This window comes from Miniopterus natalensis, chromosome 11, assembly GCF_054644295.1.
Source record: "Miniopterus natalensis isolate mMinNat1 chromosome 11, mMinNat1.hap1, whole genome shotgun sequence".
Taxonomy (NCBI): Eukaryota; Metazoa; Chordata; class Mammalia; order Chiroptera; family Miniopteridae; genus Miniopterus; species Miniopterus natalensis.
The window spans coordinates 51,385,941-51,398,631 of NC_142091.1; the positions used below are offsets into that span (position 1 = coordinate 51,385,941).

General features: G+C 46.4%; 1 protein-coding gene across 3 annotated transcripts in view; it reads right to left on the reverse strand.

Annotated features, from left to right (window-relative positions):
- SERGEF (secretion regulating guanine nucleotide exchange factor) overlaps positions 1 to 12,691 on the reverse strand; it is a 172,538-nt gene that overhangs the window by 116,623 nt on the left and 43,224 nt on the right. For all 3 annotated transcript variants that reach the window (XM_087821761.1, XM_016225153.2, XM_016225152.2), the window contains one exon: positions 10,632 to 10,798. In XM_087821761.1, the coding sequence (XP_087677887.1) occupies positions 10,632 to 10,798 (167 nt within the window). The remainder of the gene's footprint in view (positions 1 to 10,631; positions 10,799 to 12,691) is intronic.

The window sequence follows — 12,691 nt, forward strand, 5'->3', positions numbered from 1 at the left end:
AGAGAGGTTTCCATTCAATTCCATAAGAAATCCCAGCTGTTTGCTTTCTAAAAGGCACTGTGCCATGTTCTAAAGATACATCCACAACCAAGACATGGTACCCATCCTCAAGTAGCTTATACTTGAAATGGTAACTGGAGTTGTCCAAAAAAGATTCAACTGGATGAACTCTCATCTGAGCCCTGTAAAGTGGTACAAATTGGATCTGCAGGTAAGGGGTCTGGGGTTGAGACACTCAGAAGCTCATCGTTGCTACCACTATATTAGTCTATATCCTCTAGTCTACAACACTGCCACTGTGTTAGCTCTGCTATTTCCTAGCTGTGTCCTTAGACAAGTTACTGCCCCAAGTTTTGGTTTCCTCATCTACAAAATGGTGATGAAATAGTGCACTGCTTCACAGGAACATATAAGAACTGAAAGTAATGTTCATGGAGTGCTTAGCACAATATGTGGTACACAGACAATGTTCAACAAATAGGAGCTATCATTATTATTTCTTAAAAGTCCTGTTGTTCCCAATCAAGTCCTTCTTAACTGCCAATCTCCGTGCTCAAATCCAAGCCTGCCAACACCGTCCCCAGATTTATTGCCTCAGAAGGAACCAGCCTCTTCCCATACAGGTCCTTCAGAAACCTAAAGAGGCTTGATCTTCTCAACCACCAAACTCAGTCTCTCCAGCCTTGAAATTTCATCTTCTCTAAGGTCTCTCAAAGACTCAAGAGACCTGGCCAAAAATGCTTTTCCCAACACTGCTTCTTAATCTCTCTGTTCAAAAGTCTTCGGCTCTTACCTGTAGGAAATTTATACTATCACTCACATCCTATTTAGAAAGCTGGAGGACTCTGTGTCCTCCCTGTTGTCACATTCCATGTCCACAGCTTGAATGCACCCTGGGTACTTGGTAAGTACTAATGAATAAATAGGAACACAAAAATCATACAAATGATTCACATCAAACCCCAGCTCCATGATAACTCACAGTGATTTCCAAAGAGCTACAAAACCTGAAAGCCCAACAAGGCTGGATAGGACAAAGAAATCTACTAACATAACTTACATTTGTTTATTGCTTCCTAGTTTATTAAGTGCTTTCACATCCATAACATCATTTTGACAAGCACTTGGAGAGGAAGGCCTAATAAGTATTATTATACATGACAGATGCAAAATCTCAGGCTTTGAGAAGTAAAGCAGTTTGTCCAAGAATCAAGCCATGATGTAAAGTCTTTTGATTCTTCCAAGTACTTCTCCAATCATAATTCTGTTGCTCCTTCATGCAGACTCTGTCCTCAAATAATGTGCATGCTTCAGGCTATTAAAAAAAAAAACCTTACCCAAAAGGGACCACATGGAAGTAAAACCACAGAGAAGATACTCGAGAATGACTAAATTACCTTTCCGGAGTGAGGAACTGTCCTCTCTCGATCCCAGGAGTGTTGGCTACAATGACACATGCATTTTGTTCAGCAGCCATGAGCAACTGTTCCCAGCCAGCTGGGTCTCCTGAAGTGAAACATGGGAAAGTCTTCATGGGAGCTCCAAGCAGCCTCCCGACACCTAGGATGGGCTCCCACCATGCCCACTGCTTTCCTCTCTCCTTATACTCCGAAAAGTAAGAAGCTTCACAATCATCATGGCAGTTGCTCTTTTTGCAAAGACATTTCTGATTCCTTCCATTTCTGCTCCACACAACCAGTCTCCCCCAATCTTCAATGATACCAGGCACCCAGTAAAAAGTACTCCCTTCAAAACAGCAACCTGCAGTTTTTATTCCCACAGAGAGAACCACTACATCACAGAAGAGAATTATGTGATCACACAAACACTAACTTCTTCTAGTCATAATGCAGTGGTCCCTCTACCAACTGGCCTGGGTCTTGGGGTTCTGAAAGCTGTATCCCAACAAAATGGCCTGGATTTGCTTCTTTAGATAAGACAAGAGCAATGTTTGCTCTTTATCTGCCTCAAGGGATGCCTACCAAGCAAGGCCTCAGTGGCTCAGAACATTGCAAGCCAAAAAAAGGCTAGAACTAGATGGGAATGACCTTTGGGGAAGGGCGGTGACTACAGGGCTTGCTCCCAAGGCAGCCATCTACTACAAAGCTAAAGGGACCTAGTCTGATTCAGGCCAGCACCCATAGCAAAGAGGACCTCTAAGCAGGAAGCTCCGAGCAGCAACAACCCTCAGAATCAAGTAGATGTGTTCCACTAGGGAATCAGTCATTCAGAACAAGGTCCCAAATAGTGACTGAAGGTCCAGGACAGAGAGGACAGTCCTCAGGCAATGGGACTGGCAAAATCCATGCCCTACTCAGGGTAGGGCTCTTGGGCAAGTGGAAATGGCAGAGAGGTCCAGCTATCTGGATGGGGCCAATGTGGGAGAAAGAAGATGTTTAAGAAAGGCAAAAGGAAGGCCAGGGTTCTTCACAGCCACGCAGCCAGACCTCCAGCAGCCCAACGAAGTCCAGATCTGGACTCTTAGGAGACTCAAGGACTAGGAGGGTAGAGGGAAGGTGAAAAAGGGCTTCATGGACAGCAGCTCAACAGAGCCAAGAAAGGTGGGTAATGACACCAAGCCAAGAAAAACTCAACAGAGAGAGAAAGGAGAGCTGGGTTTGTCAGGTTGAAGGGTAGGGACACAGAGATAAATATAAGACATAGTCTTTGTTATCCATTGGGGGACGGGTAGTAGTTGTCCAAGGAGCTAAGGGCAAAGGGAAGCAGGAGAGCCAGCACATGCAAAGGCCCAGAAGTATCAAACAGCACGATGATTTCGTTGGTTTGGTCTGAATGAAATACACAACGCAAGAGAGAGAGCGATACAAGGTGAGACTGGATATCCCGGAGGGGTGGGACCAGGAAGAGCTTTTTATGACAAGCCAGAGATTCTGGACTTCATCCTGGATGGGAAGCCATTAAAAAATAAGGGCATACATTCAACCTATGACAATTATTTACTGAGCATCTGCTAGTGCTGAACACTAACCAAGGTGATGAACAAGACCAGCAATAATCCTGGAACTTATGCTCTAATAACTCCACTCTTCGAACACTGGCTGTGGGGCTTATGGGTTGTGTGTTCACCTACCCCTGAGGGCAGAGGCGGGGCCTTATTCTCCGCTATATCCTAAACGCTTGGCTAAGTTTCTTCCATACATATAGTAGGTTTCCAATAGTGTTAAATGTGGGAATGAATGTTTTTTTTTAAAGTAAGAGCCTAGCACGATCAGATTTATATTTTAGAACATCATTTTGGCAGCTGAGTGGGACAGCTAGGAAGAGGCCAGATTAGAGATGGAGTCTTCAGCTAAGGGGCTGTCACTGTAATTAGGCAGCAGATATGGAGGGCCATGCCAGAGGAACAGGGGTAGAGATGGAGGTAGTTTCAATTCCCTGGCCAACCAATTTAGGCACAACTCACTCAGCCTTCACAGACCTTGCATTTCTCTCATCAAACCACTCCAGCCTCCTTTAACCCTCATTGACTTCTATTTCCTCTAAACCTCTGCACGATTTACTTTCACCCCGGAAAGCCCAGTTTTCAAGGTCAAATGCAATAAAAGACAGCTGGACAGCTCCCTGGTGACCCTGGGTGCGGCCTGGGGCAGTGGTAATGCTCTAGAGAGTGGTGGTGACACATGAGGTCACTGGGACTTTAAATCAGTGCTGATGAATCTCCTCTGCTGCTGAGAGAGAGCAAGCCAGAAATATCCTTGCTGTCAGTGCTGATGGCGACCTCAACAGGAATCCACACTCTCTGGCACTGCGTGAAGACTGGCTATGGATTGCCAAGCATCTGGCCTCCACTATTTTCACTGGTTCTGATTCTAGGAAGTGTTTGCCACAAGATCCAACACGGTTCTGTGTAGCTCCTAAGACGTCAAGTGATTGAGACAGAAGAGCAGCTCTGGCACACGGAAAAGCGGATATTATTACTCCCACTTGGTAGATGAGAAAAGTAAGGCTTGGAAAGGTTTTCACTGGCCAATAGTGACGTGGGCTGTAGGTGACAGAGCAGAAAATCCAATCCAGGTCTTACTCCACATTCAAGAGTCTGTCCATCAGACCCCCAAGCTTACAAAACTAATGCAAACCAGGCTCTCCTTTCAGGTTCCTGAGTCTGTTCTCCTCCACAATCATTCACACCTGCAGCCTGTACTGCCTGTCACCCTTTCATTCCCTATGTCCCTGCTTCAGCTTCCACCTAAGCTTCTCTCAGAAGTGCCACCACACCTCCCACCACCAAGTCCCATGGTCTGTTCTCAGCCTTCAACCTCCCTGACCTCCCTGTTGAAATCTCCTTGGCTCCGAGACGCTGCAGTTCCTGGCTTGCTCCCTCTCTTGTCAATATCAGTCTCACTGGCTGCTCTTCCTCTGCTCTCCTCTTAGTGCAAGTTCTTGCCAAGGCTCCCCTGCTACTTTACATTCATTCCCTTGAGGCCTAATTTAATGTCAACACTTCCAATTCAGGAAGCCTTTCCAGTCACCCCCACCCGTACCCTCCAGAATCCAACAGAACCAGAGAGGCTGAAAGTATAAGAAAGGAAAAGTCCCCAAGGACACAGGGAAGGGCTGAGATCAACATTATCTTCATTGTCAGACTCTCCCTTCAGCCTCTGTCACATTCTGCTTGTCCTGCCGTGAACTTGTCTGAGCACTGCCGCTAGCTCAAAGCCCCTAAGCCAGGAACTATTCCACTCTCCTCTGTTCTCCTCATTCGGCTCATGTAGTACCCGGACAGACAAACATAAATAAGCATCTGTTGAATAAAAGAAAAACCAAAGATGAGTATGCATAAAAGTGCTTAGTAAACCGTAAGTGCTAACGGACTGACAGTAAAAGCCTCGTCATCAAGATACTTTGTAAGAAACGTCTGGGTTGTCTGAGCACATTATAGGGTCTGTTCTCTGGCTCTGCAGGATGTCTGATGCCCAAATGCCTGCAAACACAGAAATTCCTGTTCCTGAGCTGGCCTTGGGATTGGGGAGTGCAGACTGGAGAGAGAGCGAAAAGGAGCAGAAGAGGGCCACATACCTCCCAAACCATTTCATTTCATTTGTCATTTATTCAGTCAGGAAACATCCACTAAGCACCTACGAGGTGCCTGGAATTATTCTAGACACTGGGAACCCAGCCTTGAACAAGACTGATAGGCCCTTGTCTTGCTTATGTTTTAGTGAGAAAAAATGATAAATATAAGTAAATGAGAAAATAGCAGGTGGTAAATACGTGCTTCTGTATCAGATCCCTTTACCATCTCTTTCAAACAATACAGCACTGTCTGGTGGCTCTTTCTCTCTCCTGAGTGTTCACATAGACAAATCCAGGCTACAGCTTTGAGGTTTGTTTTGGGTTACTTCTCCTGTTAGGGCAGCAGCCACCACACAGATGTGCTAGCTTTTCTAATCTCCAAAGAAACAGTCTTTGGGTGAACACTGCTATCCCATCTGGGGAGGCTCCTAAAACCTGCTGCACCTGGGAGGTTTGGGCTACCCAGGCCCGTGGCCTCAGAGACCTCCTGCTCCTCTAAGAACAGCAGTGACACACGGATGACTTACCAGACAGTGACTTGGAAATGCTTTTCCAGGCTATGTTCAATGCTGTCAGAGCCCTCCAGACTCAGCTGATTGCTGGTGGTAGGTTTCTGTGTTATTTAGGGCACCGAAGTCCCACAGTCTTGACACAAACTTAAAATTAGAAATGCATTAAATATAGGAAAGGAGGAGGAAGGTCATTCAAGAAAGGCAGCCTTCGGAAACATCTGCAGGACAAAGACGCCCTGGAAACTTCCAGGTTCATTAATGGGTTTTACACAGCATTCAAGTGGTATTTCTCCTTCAGAAATAACACTGTGGAAAGCGTAGGGGACTGGCTCAAACCTCAGCTAACACAGCTGAGTGAGTGACTCTGCAAACTAAAAATAGCTTCTTTCCCACTCATTCTGACAGATTTCACTTAGACCCTGTGCACAGGTTGATCCTCCAACAAACAGTTTTAGTCCTGCAGCAAAATGAGGGCTGATGGCATCTGGGCTTCACGATTATCCAATCCCTGGTTCAACCCTTGTTTATTTCCGCATTTCCTGCTCCTGCTCTGATGGCTGCGTGTGTGCACACGTGCACGTGTACACTGAGCTCCCTCCCTGGGACTTGGTGCTCCTCAAGCAAACGTGGGCAGAATTTAAACCAGCAACATGACTCAGGGCCATGCTGCAGACTGAGCCCAGAGCAAGGCCCTCAGAAACACTGAGAATCAGGCTGCTTTCCATGGATCTTCTCCCAATTCCCAGCTAGCCTCTCTGAGCCTCAGTTTCCTCAGTTATGAAAGGAGGACAACCATTCTTATTTGGGCCTATTTCACAGCATTGCACTGGGCTCAAATGAGACCACATATATGAAAGCTATATGAAAAGACAGTAGTCCTCGCAGAAGGATTGGTGGCAGTGAAGGGGCAGGCTGGACAGGCAGCGAGACTGCAAAACTAGGCTGGACCACTGGAATGGGCAGGATCCTGACTACGCCAGGAGTTAGAGCAGATTCAGACTCACAGTTTTAGTTCATGTTTTCCCCTCTGCTGGACTGTCCTTCTACCTTTTCTAAACTCCTACTCATTGTTAAGAACCCAGTTTAAACAACACTTCTTTCTGTTAGTGTCTTCATTGCTCCCTTGGCCTAACATACCTCTAATGGCACTTTTCACTCTGTACAGTAAGGATTTATTTATGTACCTGGAAGTTCTTGCAGGGCAAAGACATATACTCTTTATCTTTGGGTCCACCTCCCCACCCACCACCCTGTGTGGCCGAGGCAGGTGAGCAGGAGACGTGGGTCAGCACACACAGAGCCTGAAAAGGGGTGGCGGGTGGGGAAGCCAGGAAGCGTGTCGCCAAGGCCTGCCTGCCCCTGGAAATAAGGGCAGAGCTACCGAGATGGGAGTCAAAACCAAACTGCAAGTCCTGGAGGACCAGGTGGGCACATCATACTAACTCCCAGTGACCTAAACTGGAACAGGAGGCCCTGGGGACAAGGAACGAGGGCAGAGAACAGAGCCAAGGCGAAGAAGCAAAGCAAAGCTCAAGTGGCCCTGAAGCCTGGAACATGTTAACACTGGTTAACATGACAAAGTCAAGCCAGCAGCTGGGGTTAAGTGATCTTGGCTTTGACATTGAGAGACTCCAAGGGCAGGAGTCACTACAGATTTAAGTAGTGATCACTTATATGACATAAGAGTCACAGGTGGAAAGGACTCTTAGACTTATAAGAAAATTAGGAATCACCTGGTCTAATATCTCCGCCCTACATATGGGGGAACTCGGATGCAGGAGGGAAGGGGGCTTGCCCAAATTCATTCAGTCAGGGGAAAGCCAGACTAGAACCTAGGTCTTCTGTCCCTCAGTCACCTTCAGTCAAGCAGATCTTCTCATGGGTCCACTAACACACCAGGTGCCCAGCTCTACCTGCTTTGGAACCACTAAGTGAGCACAAATGCTTCTGCCCAACTGTAAAATGTAGGCTTCTACCTGTGGGTGGAACTTTGAGCCAATATTCCACAGGAACTGTGCAGGTAGCAGCCCTACTTAGGGCTTGGAAAGCAAAAGGCTGCTGTGGTGCATATTTGCTGTCAAGGAGCAGAGAAACTTGTCTACACACACTCCACCCTAACACGGGCAGGGGGGATTAATCCCAAACCTGTGCTACCCCAGGAATTTTCTGAGAGTGGCTACAGAGGCCTAGGATCTAAGGCAAAGCTGACAGTACGTGAAACATGTAGTCATCACTACTAGAAGAACATTAAAGGAAGGCCCAAAAGGTCTAAAATCTCAGTCTTTCTCAGGCCTGAGATGAGCTACAGCTCAGAAGAAAAATATTGAGACACTCAGGGAATCAGAAACCCTGAATCTCAGACTTTCAGAATTTTCATCCATGTGAGGATAGACATGTAAAAGGACATGTGCATTTTTACTTCATCTATACAGAAGATATGTGAGCTTCAAGTACTTCAAGTCCAAGTCTCAGCCTGCTGTTTACCTACAGTGTGATCCAAGGCCAGTGACTCCCCATTCTGAGCCTCTGTCTCCTTATCGTAAAGCAGTGATTATAAGCTGTGCCCAGGTTTACTATGGAGATAAAATAATATCTATATATAGCATTTAGCACACTGCCTGGTCCATAACAACCACAGGGTAACATTGTGTTTATTTGCTTTCTTTTGTTCACAGGAAGGGATATATATACCACAGTCCAGCTCTATCTACCTGTGCTTTCCCCTTCTGCCTGGCTGTCCCTCTGGACTCTTCTGGACAAACATCCTACCTGAGGCCCCAGCCTAGACAGCTCACTCCTCCCTCAGCTTATCCTTTGGACATAAAGATGGCAATTATCAGCTATGGGCCACACTCAGGTCCTTAAAGATCTGGAATCATCAACTTAGTTCAAGGCTGTTCCTGTACCCCCGGGTGTCCCTGCACCTCCCTGGCCAAGCCTCTGCCAAGGTAGCACCTTGCTTTGTCCAAGGTAAGTGGGGCTTTGAATGGCGTTTGGGCTTGACATTTCTTCCTAGCAGCTTATAGCTGCCCACACTGGCTTGGCTCTGGGCCTCAGGCAAATAGGTATCTTGTGGGTCAGATTTGGACATCAACAATGGAGATAATTCCCAGCCCCAATTTACCAAGAGAAAACAGCCTGGAGTCTGAACCTGCAGTGAGACCAATGAGTATGCACACCAACACCCCAAGGACTGGAGCAGAGATGGAGGGGAGCACTGCACAAAGCTGCCACAGGTCTCAGGCGATTCCTCAGATTGCCCCACTAAGAAGCTAAATAAAAGTCACATCAATGTCAGGTCCTTAGGCTATATGTTTGCACTGGCCATGCCTGTCACAGTGCTGCGTATCGTGGCCACTGCAGGACCTTAAAAGGCTTCAGAGGAGAAGAAGAGAAAGGACCCAACAATAACTGAGTGGGTTCCTGCCACGTGCCAAGAACTCTGCAAGGAATCCTCACCAACAACCTTCTTTAGTAGGTGTTAGCATCTTCATCTGGCCAACAACACCAGAGACTTGAAAGCTCCAGAAGCTCTTGTGCCTCCTCTATGCAACCAGACCACAAAGTCTCAGCCAAAGAGCCTAAAGCCTATGTACCAAGTGTCAGCCCCTGAACTCGCAGACACTGCATTCCCTCATTCACTGCTGGGGGCGGCAACTTCTTTCAAACAGAATGCAGAGAAATGTAGCGAAAGTCATAAAGATGCTCAGGGCCTTTGCCCCTGTAATTTCAACCCCAAGATTATATCTTCAAGAAATGACTCAACAGGGTATTCACTGCAGAGTCCACCCCAGTGCCAAAAAAAAAAAAAAAAAGGAAATGATCTCAATGTCCAACATTCAAAGAATGGTTTGAAAATATCCCAGAATCTTCCAACCACATAAAAGCCATTTAAAATGATCTTACACCCAAGAAAAACAAAGCAATGCATTTGTGGTCAAATAAATGAAGATAATACCAAACATTATAAATAATTTGTAAAGGATGTACGTGGAAATGTAGTTGTGTTAGGGTGGTACGATTATAAATGGTTTTGTTATTATTATCATTATTATTATTACCATGTCCAAATTGTCTCTGCGGTGTTGTTTAGTGCCTTTTCAATTAAAGAAAAGAGAGAGAGAGAAAGACAGACAGACTCGAGGCAGCCCTGAGGAGAGGCCCAGGAGGGCGCGGGCTGGGACGTGAAGCAGGAATGGATGCGTCCTACATACCCGGAAGGCGGAGGCCAGGCAGGCCCTGGGGGAAGGGAAGCCCTCTAGGTATGGAGAGGGTTGTAATTAGTCTGATGCTAATTACAGAAGTCTCACTAGCTTATTAATTTTTTGACAAACGCTGAATGGAGACTGAATTCCTTTATCAAGCCAGCCTGGGTTCAGAGGCACATTTCCTGTGTGGCCATTCTCATTCTTCTTGAAAGCCAAGCCTTTTCTTTTTTTTTTAAGGACAGCAGTAAAGTGAAATTTAGTAACAGAAACATACACCCTGGAGAAATTAAGACTCCTGCCTTAAATGTAGAAATTCAAGACATTCCAGGCAACTGCAGGGGCTTGAATACGCAAATGAACTACAATGTTTTCCACACTGGGAAATATAAACAGAAATGCAGAAATACTTAGCTCAGTATTAAAGGCCCCCTGATCAGGTTCCATCCCATCTTTCTGATATTACCTCACACTCGCCCCCACAGATACCCCACGCGCCAGTGGTCTCCCAAATACGTTCTTCACTTTCCTTCCCTGTGACTCTGCTCAAGCTGCTGGGCCCACCTGCAAGGCCTCTTCTTGAACCTACAGCTGCTCGCTCACGTCCGACCCATCCTCAAGGCAGAGCTCAGGGCCACGTCCTCCTCCAAGCCTGACCCAGTGCCCGCACCCTGACGTCATCTCTCACCCCGCAAGTGGGCCCAGACTCCCTTTTCTACCACACAATAAACCACAAGCAACTTGAGGCAAGGACCCTTCAGATTCCTGCGTGGACGCTACTGTAATGTCTGGAGTATGCACACACAGTAGGCCCTCAGCAAGCGCTCTGCTGAAAGACAAGGCAAAGAGGTGCATCGCATCTTTGGAGAGTCACACCTACCTCGGTTGCTCCCATTAAGCAGTGCAGAGATGAAGGTGTGCTCTCCCATGGCCTCGAGCAGGGGAGGGGCGAACCCTGCTTTTCTGGTTCCCAGCCTTCCTGAGACTCCGACTTCCTCCCTAGTTGACCGTAGTCCGCTCGGCCCCAGGTAAACACCTTGCCAGTTTCTAAAAACAAACATTTGAATTAAGGCTACATTCCACAGCTCTCATAGGTAGGCACTGAATTACAAGTGAAAGTGTGAACATTTATTGTAGTACCAACTATGAGATACCAAGAGCCTTTCTATCTACCTGTAAAGAAAGCAGAGGTATTCAGTTTTTCTAAAAAGATTTTTTTATTAATTTTTAGAGAGAAAGGAAGGGAGAGGGAGAGACAGAAACATCAATGAGAGAGAAACATCAATCGGCTGCCTCCTGCACACTTGTGACCGGAGATTCAGCTTGCAACCTGGACACGAGCCCTGACTGGGAATCGAACCGGCAACCCTTGGGTACACGAGATGACACCCAACCTACGAGCCACACCAGCCAGCGCATGGGTAATCATATTGACATATGTGGGAGAGGGGAAATAACTTGCTCAAGATCCAATCAGCAGTGAGCACCAGAACTGGATTCCAACAGAGGCTGATTCTGAAGCCCATGTTCCTGCATCTTAACAGATACAGACACAGACATGACACAGAGAAAACAGTCACCCATGCTTCATGGCCTGCCCACCCTCTCCTCTCCTCACAGGCTCCTTGCCCATTGCCCAGATGTTTCTCAGACTCCTCTCTCTCTCACCCAATTCAGGGCTCCCATCAGCCACCCTGAAGTCCCCAGGCTCCTGACTTGCCCCGTGTCACAATCTCTTAGGGTCTTACTCTGAGCTCAATTAATGGCCAGTTTCATGTGTTTTCCCCTCTGTGTAATATAAGAGGACCTTTAGGAGTCTAAGCTCTTACTCAAAGGAGCAATTTGAAGTCCCCAGGCAAGTGTCTATGTGTGCTAAGCAAGGGAGTGTAGAAGGAAAAAAAGACAAAATCATTTAGAGCCAGAAAAGCATTCAGTTCCCCAGATGCACCACCTGGGAAGCTGGCCAGTGCTAAGGATGATTGAAGAAAATGAAGTTTGGAAAAAGAGAAATGGCCTTTCTTCTCCCAGATAAGAGAAAATTCACGAAATTCATTCAGTTGTACCAAGTGCCGCATTTGTTATTTCAACAGAAATGCAAAATCCGATGAGGCATAGATTATTAACAGATTCTCTGCAATAAATATGCATAACCATGTGCGCTGTATAAATTCTTTATACATGTTTATTTTAACAAAGAAAAACTTTGCTTAAGAGACAAAACACCAAGTAATACATATTAAATTCTAGATAAATCTACTACATACACTGTGTTTAGTATCAAAGCTTCATCTGGCCCCACATTCAACATATGGCTTATAGTGTCAGCTAAAAAACAACCACAGACTCCAGGGGAAATGTCAGAATATTGCAGGAATGTAGGGCTCTGCAGGGATACTTTCTAAGGATCAGTCTGCTCCCAGGCACCAACATAGGCACCAAGAAGTTCACAGGAACCTGACTTCTGAGCTTCTTCAAAAAGGGAGCAAAGTCTGGGCAGCCCGTGGGGTAGCAGGCACATTACAAGACCTGACGTACTACTCATGGCCTCACCTATGCTGTTCCTTTGGCCATGGATGACCTTTCCTTATATTACTCACATGATCAACAATGGTTCAACCTTTAGAGTCCAGTTCATGTACCACCAGTTCCCTGAAACCTTTCCTGACTCCTCAGTTCTCCACAAAAAGGGTGAAACCCACCCTCCCATGAGCCATCTTTATAATTATACTCATCGACTACTATGCTCCCATTTAACAGCTGAGAAAATTAAGGTTCGGAGAAGTGATCAGCCCAGGATCACACAACTAAGCCACCTCTCCTTCTTCCACGAGCCCATGGTACCTCTCTACATCGACTATTCATACTGGTCCACATCACTAGGTAACCACGCAACACTCTTCCTTCACTTCTGTAGGATTAGACCCAAAAAAAACTACATGC